The following is a 15,224-nucleotide window of genomic DNA, read 5'->3' as shown; positions in this document are numbered from 1 at the left end:
TGTGTGCAGGCAGGACCGCCCTGGCTCAGGGCACTGGGACCAGAGGGACTGGGGGCACTTGGGGAGGGCAGGCTGGTGACCCATGTGCCCCTGATCCGAGGCATTTCTCAGTGGCTGTGGGGTGTGTTCCTGCCAGCTTTCCCTTCAGGTCTGAAGCCCTGAGACTCCCTGAGGAGGGGTGGGGGGGGACAGCATGGGAAGGGGCGCATACCTGGGGTATGCTAAGCCCAGGAGGGCAGGCTTGTCCTCCAGCCCATGCCTTGCTCAGGTGTGGGTGAGGCTGCCCCTGGGGGTGCTGCAGGGGCCCTCCGATCCCCGTGGTGGGCGGGGTGGCTGTTGTCCTCCCCAGGGGACTTCCTGCCCCTCTGTGTGTCCTGGCTACAGACACCAGGTGGGTGTCCGAGCTAAAGCCAGGCGGATGCTGTGGGGCAGAGAGGCCCCCGCGCTTCCAGGGGCCGCCGTACCACGCGGACCGAGCTCCTGACTGGTCTCCACCTGCAGGCCCTGCCCACAGCGACATTCCTGGCCCAGTGGCGGCCACATGGCCTTGTATCCCGTGGCAGAAACATCATACTGTGCACGCGGGCTCATCTCACGGGCCCTGCTGTGGCCCTTGGCAGGCCACGCACACACGCGGTCGGGCTGGCCTGCCTCTGAGGCAGTCTTCCCTTCCAGCCACGTGGACAGAGGCAGCCCAGGAGGCTTTGAAGCAACTTGACTGGGTGACAGCCACAGAGAGGCGTGCCCAAGAGTTAAGCATCGATGGTTTATCCATAGCTCAGGGAGGTGGCTTCTGAGGGCGTTGGACGGCTACACGGTCACACGGGAGCTCTGAGAGCGGCCGTCGGGCCCCTGCTGCTTCGTGGCACCTGCCTTGTCTCACACCTGTGGGTGTAGGGGAAGCCACCTGCGCCCCTGGGTCCCCTCGGCGACCCCCCCATCTCCTGTGTCCAGGCGATCAGCAGTAGGAGGTCACCAGGAGGAGTGGGGCATTTGCCAGGACCTGACTCAGTCTTGGGGGCCGGAAAGGGGCTTCTCCAGCATCAGCATCTCCTTCCCTGTCTGAAGCCAGAGGCCGCAGAAATGGGGCGTGGGGCCTCGCCTCAGCTCAGCAGGCTGCAGTGAGGGTGGCGGCCCCTAGAAGTCCAGGAGCTGTGGGGAGAGCAGAACCCATGAGCCTCCAGCCCTGCTACCAGGAGGGCGGGACACAGGAAGGGACACTGGGGCACCTACCAGCTGAGGCAGCACCTTCTCCAGCTGGTCCACGTCCACGAGAGTGAGGTCTTCTGCCTGGGCCTGCCGGACGCTGCGGACGGCCGCTTCTGCCACCGCGTGGGAGGGTGGTGAGGGGGGCAGGTGGGCGGGGCCGGAACCCGAGCTAACCCGAGCTAGCCGACACAGAGCCTTAGCCCGGCTGGGAGGATGGGTCAGAGGAGAGTGGGGACCCCCCCCAAGAAAACACAAGGGGACAGTGTTGGGGCCGGTCTTCTGGGGGCCCCAGCTTACCCACAACAAAGATCTTCAGCAGCTCTGCCATGAGCCACAGTGCGTCCCCGCCCACTGCGAGGAGGAGGGAGCGAGTTGTTGGACCAGCGGCCTGCCCTCCCCTGCTTTCCTCACTCCTGACTTGTCGCCGCCTCACGCAGGTGGGGCCCTCTGCCGTCCCCGAGGCCTCGGCACCCCCCGGAGCTGCAGTGCAGGGTCACGGGTGCCTGGCAGCTCCTGGTGTGGCCCCGCCCGCCACTTGGTGTCACGAACCTTTGGTCTTGCCGTCCGTGAAGTGCGCGCGCAGCAGCTCGCTCACCAGGTCCTGGGGGGTGGGGACGAGGGGGGGCAGTGGGGTCAGCGGCCCATCACCTCCCCAACCTGCCACAGACCCCCATGGCCACTGAGTTCTGGATCCTGGAGAGGCCGTCTCCTGGGGCAGGGGACTGGGCAATGAGGATCCCCCAATGCCTCCAGGAACATCACAAGTCAGACACCGGTGGGGAACAAGCGGGGGCAGCCCAGGTGCCCACCCACTGCTCTCTGGGTCCAGTCCTCGTAGGATCCCAGGTGGTCTTGCTCTTCCGCCCCCGGGGCTGAGGTGCTCTCCCCGAGTGGGCCCTTTGGCAGGTGTGTCCACACCGCCAGCACAACCAGGCCGGTGCCAGACCCTGCTCTAGGCACAGGTCAGCTACCTTTGAGGTCCCTCCATGGAGTCTCCCCCAAGTGGGCCTGGGATGGCCACTGTGGGGAGCTCAGAGCTGAGCAGAGGCTGGGCTGCTCCGGTGACAGACTTATCACGCTCAGGGTGAATGTGGGCAGACGGAGGGCAGAGCCGGAGCAGACAAGGGTGGAGCCAAGCTCAGATCCTCGAAGTGGGGGGCTGGAGCCTCTAGAGCACAGCACCACTCTGCAGAGCTGGGGGGTGTGGCCGGAAGAGATTCTGGGGGCCGGGAGCTCCGCTTGGAACATGCTGAGTGAAGGACACGCATGAGACCCCCAAGCAGAGCAGCTGCGCAGGTGGCTGGAGCAGAGGAGAACCTTTCAGAAGATCGAAGGATGGTGAGGACTTGGGGGTGGACCAAGGGACATTACAGAGAGCAGGGTCCAGCCAGAAGAGGCCCTGAATGAGGAGCCAGCCGCCCCAGTGGGGAGGCAGGAGGAGCCCAGAAGTGACATGTGGGGAAGGTGAGCTGGGGCCTGGCCACACTCCGGCTGTAGCCATGGGAGGCTTGGCTGCCTCACCCAGTGCAGCTCCCAGAGCAGAGCAGAGGGGCAGGGCAGGGAGAGGAGGCCACGGGGCCCAGGCTCAGGAGGGTAAGAACTTGCCACAGGGTCAGGCGGAGGCAGCCTCGCCCTCCCAGCAGAGACCGTGAGAGCCTGGTGCCACCTGCTGGTCCTGCTGCTGCCCACCGAGGAGGTGCTGGGGAAGGCCCCTGAGGTCTGCACCCCCCTGCCCCTGCACCCCGGGGAGGGTACCCCTCAGGGCCGTGGCAGCCCAGCACCCGCTGTGTGGTGGTTCCTGAAACAGGCCAGTGAGTCCAGGCTGAGGAGGACAGGACAGGCCCTGGGACGCAGTCAGCCTCTCCCCGCTGTCTGCAGGCCCTTGGGCTCCCCTCTGACCCCCCGCCCTCACCTGGGACAGCCCTGCTCAAGGGTAACGATCATCACCCCAGTTCTGGCCAGAGCCCTTGGGGTGGGGACTCAGGGCTCTCCAGGTCTGCCGGTGCTCCCCTCTCCAGCAGTTACAATGGGGGAAGGGGGATTCGTGCGACCACCTTCCTGCCAGGCCACCCTGGCCTCAGTGCCTTTGCCTTTTCAGTCACTGACCGGTGGTGGCCAAGCCGCCCTCCCGGGGGCCAAAGCAGAGAGGCCTGAAGCACAAGGCGAGACGCAGAGCCCCCGCCTCTCCCTAAGGCAGGGGCTCCCACCGGCACTGGCGGAGCCAGGCCCGGGACTTTTCTGGCTCACGGCCTGCTGTCCAGCTCGGCGCCTCCCGCAGGGCCGCATCGCCCGGGCAGAGCGAACGGTGAGGCTCCGGAGCGGCACGGCTTGAGTCTGACCTAGCCCTGCCTCAGTTTCCCCACTAGGAGCAGCGTACTTGCATCCACGTCCGAACCGGGTGACCCTGTGTCCGGGGCCCGCAGCACGCCGTGTCCGGGAGGGCCCGTGCGGATCCCCCGGCCCCCCAGGAAGGGACACAGAGCGGCCAGTTTCCGCCCCGCCCGGGCGGGACGCGAAGCCCAGGGCCCCGCGGGAGGCCGCAGGCCACAGGGAAGCCGGAGAACGCGCGGGCAGCGCGGCCACCAGCCAGCCGCCTGCAGCCACTCGCGCCGCGCCAACGGCCAGTCCCGGGGGCCGCCCCCCGCCGCAAGCCCGGCCGCCGGCTCGGCCTCGGGGGACTCGGGCGCAGGACCCCGCCTGCGGAGGGCCGAGGGCGCGACTCCGGGAACGAGAGTCCTGCGTGGGGCCGGGTCGCGGCGCCCCCCGCCCCGCCGCCCCGCCGCCCCGCCGCCCCGCCGCCCCGCCGCCCCGCCGCCCCGCCGCCCCGCCGCCCCGCCGCCCTCTCACTTTCCGGAAGCCGCCGCCAGCTCCTTCCATGACAGTCGCCCCGGCGCGCCCTCCAGAAACCCGGGAGCCCCCCGGCCAGTCCGCCCTCCGCGCGCCCGCCGCAGCCCCGCCCCCGCTCCTCCAGCCAATCTGCTCGGAGCGCGCCTTCCGCGGCCCCGCCCCCGCGGGGGCCCGCAGCGCGAGCCCGCCCCTTCGTCCCTATTGGTCCGCAGCGAGAAACGCGCGCCTTCCCCCTCCTATCCACCGCCCCACGCAAAGCCTCCTGGGAGTTGCAGTTTGCGCCCGCCCTTCCCGGCGCGCCTCGCTCTTCCTGGATACTGAGGCTTCGCGGCGGCCGCGCGGACCCGCGGCGGGAGCGTGGGGTCCGAGGCGCGTGGCCTGGGTTCCTGGGTCCCGCCCCGCCGCGGGAGAGCCAGTCTGCGAGGGGCCCTCATCCCCGCCCCTGGCGGATGCCCCCGCCGTCATGGGGTCTCCCTCCCCGAGAGCCAGTTCGGTTTGTCCCTCGATGCGCGGCTGCTGAGGACCTCGGGGCCCTCGTGCTCCACCCTGAGCCGCCTGGCGCCGTAGGCCCCCACGGGAGGGGCCCTTCGGGAGGGGGCCTGGCAGCTCCCGCGGGCCCGCGGCGAGGCGCGTCCCTGCGAGCGTGCCATGGAGGAGTTCCGGCACTGCTACAGCCGGCTGTGCCGGGAGAGCGGGGCCGAGCCCCAGGAGACTGTCCTGCAGAAACTGCAGGAGCTGCCGCGGGGCCGGCTGGACCTGGCCACCCAGAGCCTGACGGTGGACACGTGCCGGGCCTTGGGCAAGCTGCTGCAGAAGGAGGCCCTGCCGACAGAGCTTATCCTGAGCGACTGCATGCTGAGCGAGGAAGGTGGGCAGCCGAGCCCGCGCGGGGGCGGGCGGCCCTCGGGACCGAGAGCCGCGGCTGGACGGTGGCAGCCTGGCCTTGCCCTGGTGTGCGCGTGGCCCTTGTTCCTTGGCAGCCTCTGGCAGAGAGCTCTTCCTTTGCCGCAGACCTTGCCTCTGTGAGGTCTCTGTTCTTCTGCACTGTGTGTACTTAAAGCCAGCAGCGGCGCCCCTGGCAGCAGGGGACGGTTTCTCTTTGTAACAGAGAAACCTTACCTACCCCTGACTTAGCCGAGGCCCCGTGTGCTGGTGAGCGTGCGGCCGGTGACCCGGCTCTGAGCCTAGCACAGACTGCAGGCGTTTCAAAGCTGGCAGTGAGCAGGGTAACCCATTCCTGGCATGAGTCCTGACCACTGGAGGCCACTGGGACAGCCCTCTGTCTCCTATGTCTGGGTTGCTGCTCCAAGCTGGAGCCCACAGGGAGGAGCTCAGGGACACAGAATGACAGCCCTACCCCCTTACAGGGGCCACACTGCTGCTCCAGGGGCTGTGTGCCAACACCATTGTGCGGTTTCTAGATCTAAAGGTGAGCAGGTCTGCGCTCGGGGGCATACTGCTTGAGACCGGGAGTGGGGGTGCAGCGGGTGGGGGTAGATTTGGGTGTCCCGGCAGCCTGAAAATCTGGATGGTGGCCAGAGACAGTGTCTCTAAGTACTCTTGGCACGCAGGGCTCCACACGGATTTCTGGTGGTCTTGATGGGGTGGGTGGTGATTGGGTCAGGAATGTGAGTTCCAGACTGTTCACATGAACAGACAATGAACCTGCACCAGGAGGCCCCCTGCGGCCTGAAAGGAGTTGCATCTGGTGCCGGGAGCAGTCCCCCTGGCCTCATCCGCTGCCCGACCAGGGCCCTGTGGGGGGTGGACATGGCATTTAGAGCCCAGCCTGTGAAGACACAGAACTAACCATCCTGCCTCTTCCTGCCCCAGGGCAATAACCTCCAAGCCGCGGGCACTGAGGCTCTGGGACTACTTCTCCGACAGAACAAGTCCATTCAGAGGTAAAGTGTGGTCCCGGCCCTGCCCACTCCGCCAGCCCCCAGCACCACCCACCCCCAGGAGTGGTTCGGGGTCAGCTCAGGGCACATTCTACAGCCTGAGAGCGTCATCTCCAGGCTGGTCGTCTGTGTCTCCTGTACAGCAGTAGGGAGTTGGCAAGTATCAGTTACTCACATGGCTTCAGCCTTTCTGCCCAAGACCCCGAAGCCTGCACCTCCCCTCTGGTCCCTGTGACCACAGGGTGCTCCTTGGGGCCACACAGCTCATGGCCACCTGTCCTGCAGCCTCACCCTCGAGTGGAACAACCTGGGCACGTGGGAAGATGCCTTTGCCGCCTTCTGCGGGGCCCTGGCAGGCAATGGCACCCTCCGGCAGCTTGACCTCCGTAACAACCAGATCAGCCACAAGGGTGCAGAGGAGCTGGCCTTGGCCCTGACCTGCAACACCAGCCTCCAGCAGCTGGGTGAGGCCACCCTGCACTGGCCTTTTCTGCCAGGCCTGCGGTCCGGGGCCCAAGCCTCTGCTCCCTCAGCTTTCCTGCTGCCGCTTTCCCTTGCTGCTGCTTTTGTCCTCCGGAAGCAAAGGGGCAGGAAGGTGTCGTGGGGAGGTTGCCGGTGAGCAGTGCTCCTGCAGGGAGGACCTGCCCCCAAAGAAAGCATCCCGGGCTGGGCCGGCTCTGTCCAGGTGCACTCCGTCTGGTGACAGCAGGTGTCCTTCCAGACCTGCGCTGGAATAACATCGGCCTCCTGGGGGGCCGGGCCCTGGTGAACTCTCTGCCCCGCAACAGAGCCCTGTGGAGGCTGGAGCTGGCTGGGAACAACATCCCAGGCGACGTCCTCAGAGCCGTGGGTACGCGCAGGGCCACCAGCCACCGCGGGAGGGGCGGCTCGGGGCTCAGGACAGGGATGTGTCCAGGCGTCGTGAGGCAGCCTAAATCAGACACGGGAAGAAGAGGGAGAAGGGGGCAAGGGAGGGGTATGGCATGGCGAGCTGGCGGAGCTCTGCCTTGCCCTGCTCTGAGCTCTCCTCAGTGTGTGCACCCCTCCTCAGCCCCGCCAGGGGCCCCTGGCACAGACGAAGAAGCGGAGGCACCGTGGCTTGTGGCCTTGCCCCGAGGGCCATGCCCATGCCTTGGTGGCCCAGCCACAGCTGGAAGGGGGCTTCTTGGCATCTGCCCCCACGTCCCAGAGTTCATGGCTGTGCGTGGGAGCTGTGTGGGTGTGGGGCCGCCCTGGCTCCGTGGTCCCTTCCCCTCAGTGACCCCGACAACTCAGCCCCAAGCCCAATAGAACACTTCGTCGCTCTGCGTGGTTACTGTCCTGCTGGTAGTGCCGGCCACCCCGGGGCCTGAGCTCGGACTGGAATCCTAACTCTAACCCTAACCCTGCCGGACTGGCCCGACCTGTGTCGTCATCCCTAGCTCCTGCTAGTGCCCTAGCTTTTGACGGGCTTCTCTCCAAATGCTGCCTGAACCCCTCCAGAACACGGGAGTTGGGCACGACATTCACTTCTTAGAAGTCGAACAGTGGACTCTGACCTTCGGGATGGAGCCCAAATGCCCCAGGAAAATCCCCGTGTCTGGCAGCTGAGCAGTCTCCCCGCCTCTCCCCATGTGCACGCCCCCCTGCACAGGTGCCTCCGTGGCTCCCGGGCCCACCGTTAGCCCCGTCCCTACCCCTACTGAAGCCCTCCCCTCCTAGCGCAGTCTGACTCGCGGGGTGAGACCACAGACGGGGTTCTCCCGACGACTGGCTTCCAGGCCCAGGGCTGGGCTGGCTGTTGGCCACCCCGAGGCCTAAGCAGCCCCCTCGGTGGATCCCTGGGCTCTTTCCCATAGAGCAAGCCATGGACCGCAACCGGGAGCGGCAGACCACTTCCCGAGAGAACCAGGCCCGCGCCCACGTGCTCAGCAAGGAGGTACAGCACCTCCAGGAAGAGAAGTCCAGGCAGGTGAGGACAGCACTGCCCCTGACCGCAGAGCCTCTCCAGCTGCGTGGACGCAGGGCCCGCCTCGGTTCCCGGCCGTGGCCATCTTCCTCTGCGCCCAAGGTCTTCTCTGAGTGGCCAGCACTCAGGCCTGAGAGGCAGTCTTTAGGTCTGACTTCTGGCCACGTGGGTGGGCAGGTGGGCCTCCCTGTGTGGCAGCCCCGTCCCCCTCCCAGACAAAGCAAATGCTTTTCTGTTCTGCTGCTTTTTGTGGGTGTCTGCTCTCCGTCCTGCTTGACCGGGGTGATAAGCAGCCTCCAGGCCCTGACGGGGCTCTGGCTGGCTCTGTCCCCAGTTTCTGGACTTGATGGAGACGATCGATAAGCAGAGAAAAGAGATGGCCAGGAGCAGCAGGTGGGTGCAGCCCCAGGGTCACAGAGCTACAGCTCAGGGGGGCAGGGTGCCTGAGGTTTCAGCCCGGACTCTGGCCTCGTGGGGTGACCGACCCCGAGCTTCGTCGCCTGCCGAGCGACGAGAGGGTAGCATGTGCCTGCCCAGCACCCTGGCTGGAGGGTTGCGGCCGGCACTGAGAACCTCCGCGGCTGCACCTGGAGCGCTGTGGAAGCAGGAGAAGCAGCGGCTGGTACCCGGGCCCGACAGGGGCTGACAGCGCTCTGAGGTGGGGGTTCTTGGGCCTTCCTTTCTGCTTACAGGGCGTCCGCCGCATGTGTGGAGCAGCTTCAGGAAGCCCTGAATGAGAGACATTCCGTCATCAATGCACTCAAGGCCAAGTAAGTGGGGCCTAGGGCAGGAGAGTGGGGGAGGGGTGGCTCCGGAACATTTTAGAGACGTGTCCTTGGGCAGAAGAGTGATACACACAGGAGCCCTAGACACCAGTGTACAAAGTTGAGGTGGGAGACCACTTGGTTGGTAATCCCGGAAGGCTTCTTGAAGGAGGCGCGCTCTAGCTGAGTTGACTAGTGGTTGGCAAGAATGAGAACAGTGGCGCCTTTGCAAGGCTCCAGGTGCAGCTGGGCGGGGGCTGGCTTTTCCCTCCCTGCAGGCTGCAGATGGCGGAGGCCGCCCGGGCTCTGTCCGAGCAGAAGGCCCAGAGCCTGGGGGAGCTCTTGGCTGCGGCAGAGCAGGAGCAGCAGAGCCTGGCGCAGAGGCAGGCGAAGGAGCACAGGCTAGAGCAGCAGGTGAGCAGGGAGGGGTGGGCCGGCACAGGGTGGGCGACTGGGCAGGCGATGCCAGCCGGGGTGACCGGTGGTGACCGGTGCCCTGTCACCCACAGGAGGCGGCAGAGCGGGAGTCTAAGCTCCTCAGAGACTTATCCGCTGCCAACGAGAAGAACCTGCTTCTGCGAAACCAGGTATGGGGGGGTGGGGCCAGGCCTCCTGGGAGGCGGGGGCAGGGGCCTCGGGGCAGGGGCTGGGGCCGCTGCTGCCCATCCATGGTGCCGGCTCTCCAGGTGGACGAGCTGGAGCGGAAGGTGAGGTCTCGGCAGGAGCAGCTGTTCCTGGCCCGGCAGGAGCTGAGCAGCGCGACGGCGGAGCTGAAGATGCGGGCCAGCCAGGCCGAGGGTGGGCACCCGCCCACAGCTGAGGGCCCAGAGAGGGGAGGACGGCGTGAGGGCCCCTGGGGAGTCCCACCCATGCTCTCCCCCCTGGGCTTTCAGAGCGTCTGGAACTGGAGAAGAAACGGTCCCGACAGAGCTTGGAAGACTTAGAGCAGCTGCGGGCCAAGGAGGTGCTTGTTAATGACACCACCGGTCCCTGCTGCCCCTGCTGTCCGTCCAGGGTGGCGTGGTGTCCCCTGTGCACACCCCTGGCTGTGCTCCCCTGACAGCCTCGGGATGTTGGCTGGTAGTTCTTTGCCAGCCCCCGCAGATGACAGACCCAGAAACTCCTGACCAGCTTCTAGAAAGCACGCTAGCGCCGGCTGCCACCTGTTGTGGCACTGGGATGTGTCCTCCGTCCTTGCTTCCTACAAAGCGATAAGGAGCAGCCCCTCCGGGAAGAAAGTGTCCCCAGGACCCACCTGCCACGGGGTGGGGGTTCCATGAGGGGACGTAAGCTGGGGAGCTAGTCTTTCAGCCCTGCTCTGCCCCCTCACCTGGGCAGGTGGAACACATGACTCGTCACCTGGAAGAGAGTGAGAGGGCCATGCAGGAAAGGGTACAGAGGCTGGAGGCCTCGCGCCTATCCCTGGAGGAGGTGAGCACGTGCTGGCTGGGTGCCAGGCCCGGCCCTTCCCTGGGGCACCCCTTCTGTGGTCTCAGAACCCCATCAGGACCACCCACCAAGAGCCCTGAGGCCAGAGGGACTTAATGCAGTGGGATGTGGGATCCCTCAGCCATAGCAACCGTGCCTAGTGAGCGAGGCTCTCGGGAGGCTGGAGCAGGGGTACCCCCGGTACTCCCGGACGAGTCCCTGGCCAGGGCAGGACAGGCCCAGTGGGTCACTGTGCGTGGTGCAGGAGCTGAGCCGGGTGAAGGCGGCGGCTCTCAGCGAGCGTGGCCAGGCTGAGGAGGAGCTCATCAAGGCCAAGAACCAAGTCCGTCTGGAGGAGGTGAGCCCACGGCCGGGCAAGCCTGGAGCCTGCTGCTTGCGGTGCTTGCCTGGGAGTGAGGCCTGAGGGGCTGAAGTGCCCAGGCCAGACCCAGATTTGGGGCTCAGTAGTGGGAGGTGAGGGACAGGAGCCCCAAGGGTACAGGGGCAGATAGGAGTCTGAGCAGGTCAGGTCTAGGATCACCTCCAAGCCCCCTACAAAGAGCCACTGACGACCAGCCCTGGGATGGGGGAAGGGGTTTGCATGGCCAAAGCCAGGACCCAGAGGGCAGAATGGTCAGCCTAGGAGAGGGGGACTCCTGGAGCCTCGTTCAAGTGGAGCCTGTTCAGAGTACGCATCCGAGGTAGCTTCCGTGTCGCACGTGAAAGCTCCCTCTGGCTGAGCAGGGGGGATCCCTCCCACCCCTGTGAGCCCAGGGCCACACGCAGGGAAGCAGCAGGCAGGCCTTGGGCCCGCCCCACGTTGCTCACCAGCCCCCCTCCCTGCCAACAGCAGCAGCGCCTGGCTCAACTGGAGGAGAAGCTGCGGCTGCTGGCACAGGCTCGGGACGAGGCTCAGAGCGCCTGCCTGCAGCAGAGGCAGACAGTGGCCGATGCCCAGGCCCGGGCCAGCCAGCTGGGCCTGCAGGTGGAAGGCCTGAGGCGGCGCCTGGAGGAGCTGCAGCAGGTACGCGGGACCTGGAGGGACGCACCCCCTGGCTCCCAGCCCCCTCTCACCCCCGTGTCTGGCAGGAACTGAGCAACAAGGACCAAGAGAAGGTGGCAGAGGTGAGCAGGGTCCGGGTGGAGCTGCAGGAGCAGAACGGCCGCCTGCAGGCAGAGCTGGCAGCCCAGGAGGCGCTGAGAGAGAAGGTGGCGGCCCTGGAGCGCCGGCTGAAAGGTGAGCTGAGCTTGGTGGGACCCGTTCTCCCTGGGTGACCTGACGGGCGGCCAGGCTGCAGCGCTGGGCAGTGCCCATGTCACTGGGCAGTGTCCGCATTGTCCAGCGCCCCCCACCCCCAAGGCGGCTCTGCCCACCTCTGGATGGCCTGGGGTCCAGGGCGGGCCCTGAGCCGGCACCGCCCCCACCCGTTTCCTGTCCCGCAGTGATCGCAAGCGACCACCGGGAGGCGCTTCTGGACAGGGAGAGTGAGAACGCCTCTCTCCGGGAGAAACTTCGGCTCAAGGAGGCAGAGATCACTCGGATCCGGGAGGAGGAGGTCCAGAGGGCCAGCTTCCTGCAAAATGCTGTCCTGGCTTACGTGCAGGGGTCTCCTCTGAGGACTATGAGCCCCCCGAAGTGAAGGGAGGCAGGAGCCTGGGGGGAGGCAGGAGGGCAGCACCTCCCAGACGTCTGTGGGTCCCCTCCGTGCCCGTCACTTTCTTAAAACAGCCTGGCAGGGAGGGAGTCTGCCGCTGGGATCCGGGGCTCGTGGGATCAGTGAGTGGGGACCGCTGCTGCTCACCACCGGGGAGCCCGGCTCAGCGAGCCCAAGGCCGCTGGCCACGACGTCTGGAGTGGGCACCGCTCCGGGCACTCCCAGGGTCCTTCCTCCGGTCCCCAGGAACATGAAGCACGCGTGGGGGAAGAAAACCCGGAAGAGCCATCCCTGCTCCGGGGCAGCCCGTTCTAGCTGGTGGGCAGCCGGTGAAACGTGCCCACACAGGCCCCTTTTACAACTGACCGTGCGCAGCGGCTGCCCCATCCGCTGGGTCTCTTGAAATACAGAACTTTTGCAACTTGTGATACGTTCTGGGTTGGTACCTTTTCCCACGTTTGTGCGCCGATGCCCCAGGCACCCTCTGCCCCAGCCCTGGAAGGAAGACCCTCCGGGTGCATCTGGGTGGCCTTTCCCTCCTGCCCACGGAGGCGGGGGGCGGTGGAGGGACAGGGCAGCGCTGGCACCTGCAGTCTCCTGGCCAGAGCGCGGGTGGGTCTCAGCCCCTCCGATAGAACCAGTCCTGGGCATGCCCTCCCCGGCGGGAGCCACAGGCACATAGACAGCCCCAGCTCAGCCTGGTGGGGGCGGGAGGGCCCTGCCCGCGCTGCCCCCTCCCCCCTCCACGCGCGGCAGGGATCCCGGGACGCTGGGGAGCCCGCCCGGGCTTGGGGGACTGGCCGGGGGTCGCCGCGCCCCCACCCCTCGGCGGAGTTCTCCGGGAACCGCGAGGGCCGGGTTCGGGGCGGGCGCGCGCCCCCCGCGCCCCCCGCCGGCCGCGCTCGGCTGTCTCCGCGCCCGGCGCTCGGCGGCGCTCGGCTGTCTCCGGCCGCTCGGCTCGGCGCTCGGCTCGGGTCCGCGGCCGCTGCGGCGCGGGGCATTTCTCCGCAGCTCGGCTCGCGGCCGCGCCCGCCCGGCCCGCGCCCATGCAGGCCATCAAGTGCGTGGTGGTCGGCGACGGGTGAGTGCGCGGCGCGGAGGCCGCTGGCCGGGCGGGGGCGGCCCCGGGGACCCGGCCGGGGCTCAGCGCACGGCTCCGGGGCGGGTACCGGCTCGGGCCGGGCGGGGCGGCCCTCACCAACCCCCTCCCGCCGACGCCCTTACCGCGCGCGCCCCGGGTCCGGGCCGGAGCGGGAGGGCGCGCCGGGGCGGGGTCCCGGCTGGCCGCCGGGCGCGGGCCTGCACCCCTGGCCCACCTGATGCTGCCCCGGGGCCGCCGCCGGGCCTCCGGGTGGGTGGGGCCGGGCCTCTCACCTGGACTGAGCCCCGCTCCGGTCCCACCCTCCCGGGGTGCCGGGGGCGCCTCCGGGCCGGCTCGCCCCGCCCTACCCCGCTGGAGGTCTCCGCCTGCGGTTCAGGGGAGGGGGCGGCCCTTGCTGGGCAGAGGGCTGGAGGCTCGGCCGGAGCAACGTGGGCTCGCCCTGTGTCCGCAGCGCCGTGGGGAAGACCTGCCTGCTCATCAGCTACACGACCAACGCCTTCCCGGGAGAGTACATCCCCACCGTGTGAGCGCTCCGGGGGGCGGGTCTGCGGCCGGCCGGCGCCGGGCTCCCCTGGCGGGGGGTGGGGGGGTGTCTCGGCTTGTGGGGTGGGGCCAGGGTGCCGCCAAAGCTCGGGGTCCGGGCAGCCTGCGAGCCCTGGACCTGGGCTGACCGACGTGCTCTGCCTGGCAGTTTCGACAACTACTCCGCCAATGTGATGGTGGACGGGAAGCCCGTCAACCTGGGGCTATGGGACACTGCCGGGCAGGAGGACTACGACCGGCTGAGGCCACTGTCCTATCCCCAAACTGTAGGTGACAACAGGGCCAGCCGCAGGAGCTGGGTGGCTTGGGTGGGGCCCTGGAGGTCCTCCTGTGTGAGTGTGCAGGGGGCAGGGGCCGTTTGGAGGTCCTTGACCCTCCCACCCGCGCCCCCCTCTCCCTTTCTCCCAAGGATGTCTTTCTGATCTGTTTCTCTCTGGTGAGCCCCGCGTCCTTTGAGAATGTCCGAGCTAAGGTAGGGCATTGCCGTCGGAGGGCATGTCTGTGGGAGAGCGGCTGGTCCCAAGGGCTTTCCCTGGCGGGGCGGGGCCTCTTGCCTGAAGGCCTCAGGTCACTTGTCGTTTGGAGGCAGAGGAGATCCCTGTTTTGCTTGGGTCTGAAGGTGACCAGGGGGCGTGACAGAGGGGCAGAGGTGGGGTGGGGGTGGCAGGGAGAGCTGATAGGCCCTTCAGACTTCCAGGTAGTATTTTTGTCCTTGGTCATTTCCCCACCTTCCTGAAGCAGGAAGGGTCAGTGTGGGTCCGGGGACTGAGGTGAAGGCACCCCTGGGAGCCATGGCCTCCTGCAGGCCTGGCTGTGGGGAAGCCCCCGGATGTCAGGGTCAGAGCCTCCATCCCCACAGTGGTATCCAGAAGTGCGACACCACTGCCCCCACACGCCCATCCTCCTGGTGGGCACCAAGCTGGACCTCCGTGATGACAAGGACACCATCGAGCGTCTGCGGGACAAGAAGCTGGCACCGATCACCTACCCCCAGGGCCTGGCCATGGCCCGCGAGATCGGTGAGTGGACACTGTGGGGCCCTCAGTTGGGGGCAGGAGAGAAGGGGCAGAGGCAGGCTCTGGAAGGCCCCCCAACCGTGCTGCCCCCCTCCCAGCCGCGCTGCCCCCCTCCCTTGCTGTGCTTTCTCTCCCCCTCCCCCCCCCACCGCACTGACTCCGCTCCTCAGCATCCCTCCACCCCGGCTGCCCTCAGGCTCTGTCAAGTACCTGGAGTGCTCAGCCCTCACTCAGCGGGGCCTGAAGACGGTCTTTGACGAGGCCATCCGGGCTGTGCTCTGCCCGCCGCCTGTCAAAAAGCCGGGGAAGAAGTGCACGGTCTTCTAGAGGCTGCTTCAGGAGGGGCAGCCCCGCCCGGCCCCCGTTTGCTGTCGTGTTGACCTGTCTGGTGTCCTTGAGTCTGCTGTGGGGGAAGTGGCGTGGGTGGGGAGGGGGAAGAAGCATGGGGACGAGGCCACCGCTCCTGGGGACAGGGCTGGGGCAGTGGGGTCCTGTCTGCTCTGTCTCCTCTCTCTGGGGTTACAGCTCTAGCTGTACCTGGACCCCACGGGAGGCTGGAAGGGAGCAGGGTCTCCCTCAGGCTGCAGGGGCGGGTCCAGGGCAGCCCCAGGATGGGCTTCCTGGTGGGGGGAGGTGGGGGGGTGGGTCCTGTTCATGCACCCCAGGATCGGGTGGCCCTTACTTCTTTTATACAATAAACGTTCTCCACCATCTCCCGCCTGTCTGGGTACCCTTCTGTCTGGCTTGGGGTGCTCTGCCCCTAATCTCTTCCATAGAGAATAGAGGGGTGAACTTGACCCTACACGCTGGG

At 67.3% G+C, this 15,224-nt stretch overlaps 3 protein-coding genes across 6 annotated transcripts; 2 read left to right on the top strand and 1 right to left on the bottom strand.

The window, feature by feature from the left end:
- Positions 1-747: 747 nt before the first annotated feature.
- On the bottom strand, positions 748-4,135 carry CENPX (centromere protein X). The gene is made up of 5 exons (XM_044247195.1): positions 4,057-4,135; positions 1,759-1,810; positions 1,507-1,560; positions 1,234-1,322; positions 748-1,152 (listed from the first exon to the last, which is right to left on the bottom strand). Exons 1-5 carry the CDS (start codon positions 4,084-4,086, stop codon positions 1,138-1,140), a joined length of 240 nt encoding a protein of 79 aa, XP_044103130.1. The 5' UTR covers positions 4,087-4,135; the 3' UTR covers positions 748-1,137.
- A 224-nt stretch (positions 4,136-4,359) lies between these two features.
- Positions 4,360-12,178, top strand: LRRC45 (leucine rich repeat containing 45). Of its 2 annotated transcripts, none has more exons than XM_044247190.1 (17): positions 4,360-4,924; positions 5,424-5,485; positions 5,890-5,960; positions 6,243-6,421; positions 6,679-6,807; positions 7,796-7,908; positions 8,240-8,298; positions 8,598-8,675; positions 8,948-9,083; positions 9,179-9,256; positions 9,356-9,467; positions 9,563-9,633; positions 10,008-10,100; positions 10,363-10,455; positions 10,951-11,121; positions 11,187-11,334; positions 11,541-12,178. In XM_044247190.1, exons 1-17 carry the CDS (start codon positions 4,705-4,707, stop codon positions 11,735-11,737), a joined length of 2,010 nt encoding a protein of 669 aa, XP_044103125.1. In that variant the 5' UTR covers positions 4,360-4,704; the 3' UTR covers positions 11,738-12,178. The 2 variants fall into 2 exon arrangements, with proteins under 2 accessions (XP_044103125.1, XP_044103124.1); XM_044247189.1 differs by having other exon boundaries at positions 10,948-11,121.
- Positions 12,157-15,126, top strand: RAC3 (Rac family small GTPase 3). Of its 3 annotated transcripts, none has more exons than XM_044247192.1 (6): positions 12,157-12,190; positions 13,306-13,377; positions 13,546-13,663; positions 13,807-13,869; positions 14,257-14,416; positions 14,610-15,126. In XM_044247192.1, exons 3-6 carry the CDS (start codon positions 13,571-13,573, stop codon positions 14,738-14,740), a joined length of 447 nt encoding a protein of 148 aa, XP_044103127.1. In that variant the 5' UTR covers positions 12,157-12,190; positions 13,306-13,377; positions 13,546-13,570; the 3' UTR covers positions 14,741-15,126. The 3 variants fall into 3 exon arrangements, with proteins under 3 accessions (XP_044103127.1, XP_044103128.1, XP_044103126.1); XM_044247193.1 differs by lacking the exon at positions 12,157-12,190 and adding an exon at positions 12,750-12,833 and having other exon boundaries at positions 14,257-14,420; positions 14,610-14,670; XM_044247191.1 differs by lacking the exon at positions 12,157-12,190 and adding an exon at positions 12,751-12,833.
- Positions 15,127-15,224: the final 98 nt, after the last annotated feature.

The sequence above is a fragment of the Neovison vison genome, chromosome 5 (genome assembly GCF_020171115.1).
Source record: "Neovison vison isolate M4711 chromosome 5, ASM_NN_V1, whole genome shotgun sequence".
Lineage (NCBI taxonomy): Eukaryota > Metazoa > Chordata > Mammalia > Carnivora > Mustelidae > Neogale > Neogale vison.
This window is presented reverse-complemented; position numbering and strand designations above follow the sequence as displayed.

Excerpts from the sequence above, each read along its gene's own strand:
- CENPX (XM_044247195.1), bottom strand. The coding sequence starts at position 4,086 with ATGGAAGGAGCTGGCGGCGGCTTCCGGAAA. Across the intron at positions 1,561-1,758 it reads CACGGACGGCAAGACCAAAG|TGGGCGGGGACGCACTGTGG; the intron begins GTTCGTGACACC and ends TCCTCCTCGCAG. Across the intron at positions 1,323-1,506 it reads GCTGAAGATCTTTGTTGTGG|AAGCGGCCGTCCGCAGCGTC; the intron begins GTAAGCTGGGGC and ends ACGCGGTGGCAG.
- LRRC45 (XM_044247189.1), top strand. The coding sequence starts at position 4,705 with ATGGAGGAGTTCCGGCACTGCTACAGCCGGCTGTGCCGGGAGAGCGGG. Across the intron at positions 8,299-8,597 it reads GAGATGGCCAGGAGCAGCAG|GGCGTCCGCCGCATGTGTGG; the intron begins GTGGGTGCAGCC and ends TTCTGCTTACAG. Across the intron at positions 10,456-10,947 it reads ACCAAGTCCGTCTGGAGGAG|CAGCAGCGCCTGGCTCAACT; the intron begins GTGAGCCCACGG and ends CCCTGCCAACAG.
- RAC3 (XM_044247191.1), top strand. The coding sequence starts at position 12,799 with ATGCAGGCCATCAAGTGCGTGGTGGTCGGCGACGG. Across the intron at positions 12,834-13,305 it reads TGCGTGGTGGTCGGCGACGG|CGCCGTGGGGAAGACCTGCC; the intron begins GTGAGTGCGCGG and ends CTGTGTCCGCAG. Across the intron at positions 13,870-14,256 it reads TTGAGAATGTCCGAGCTAAG|TGGTATCCAGAAGTGCGACA; the intron begins GTAGGGCATTGC and ends CCATCCCCACAG.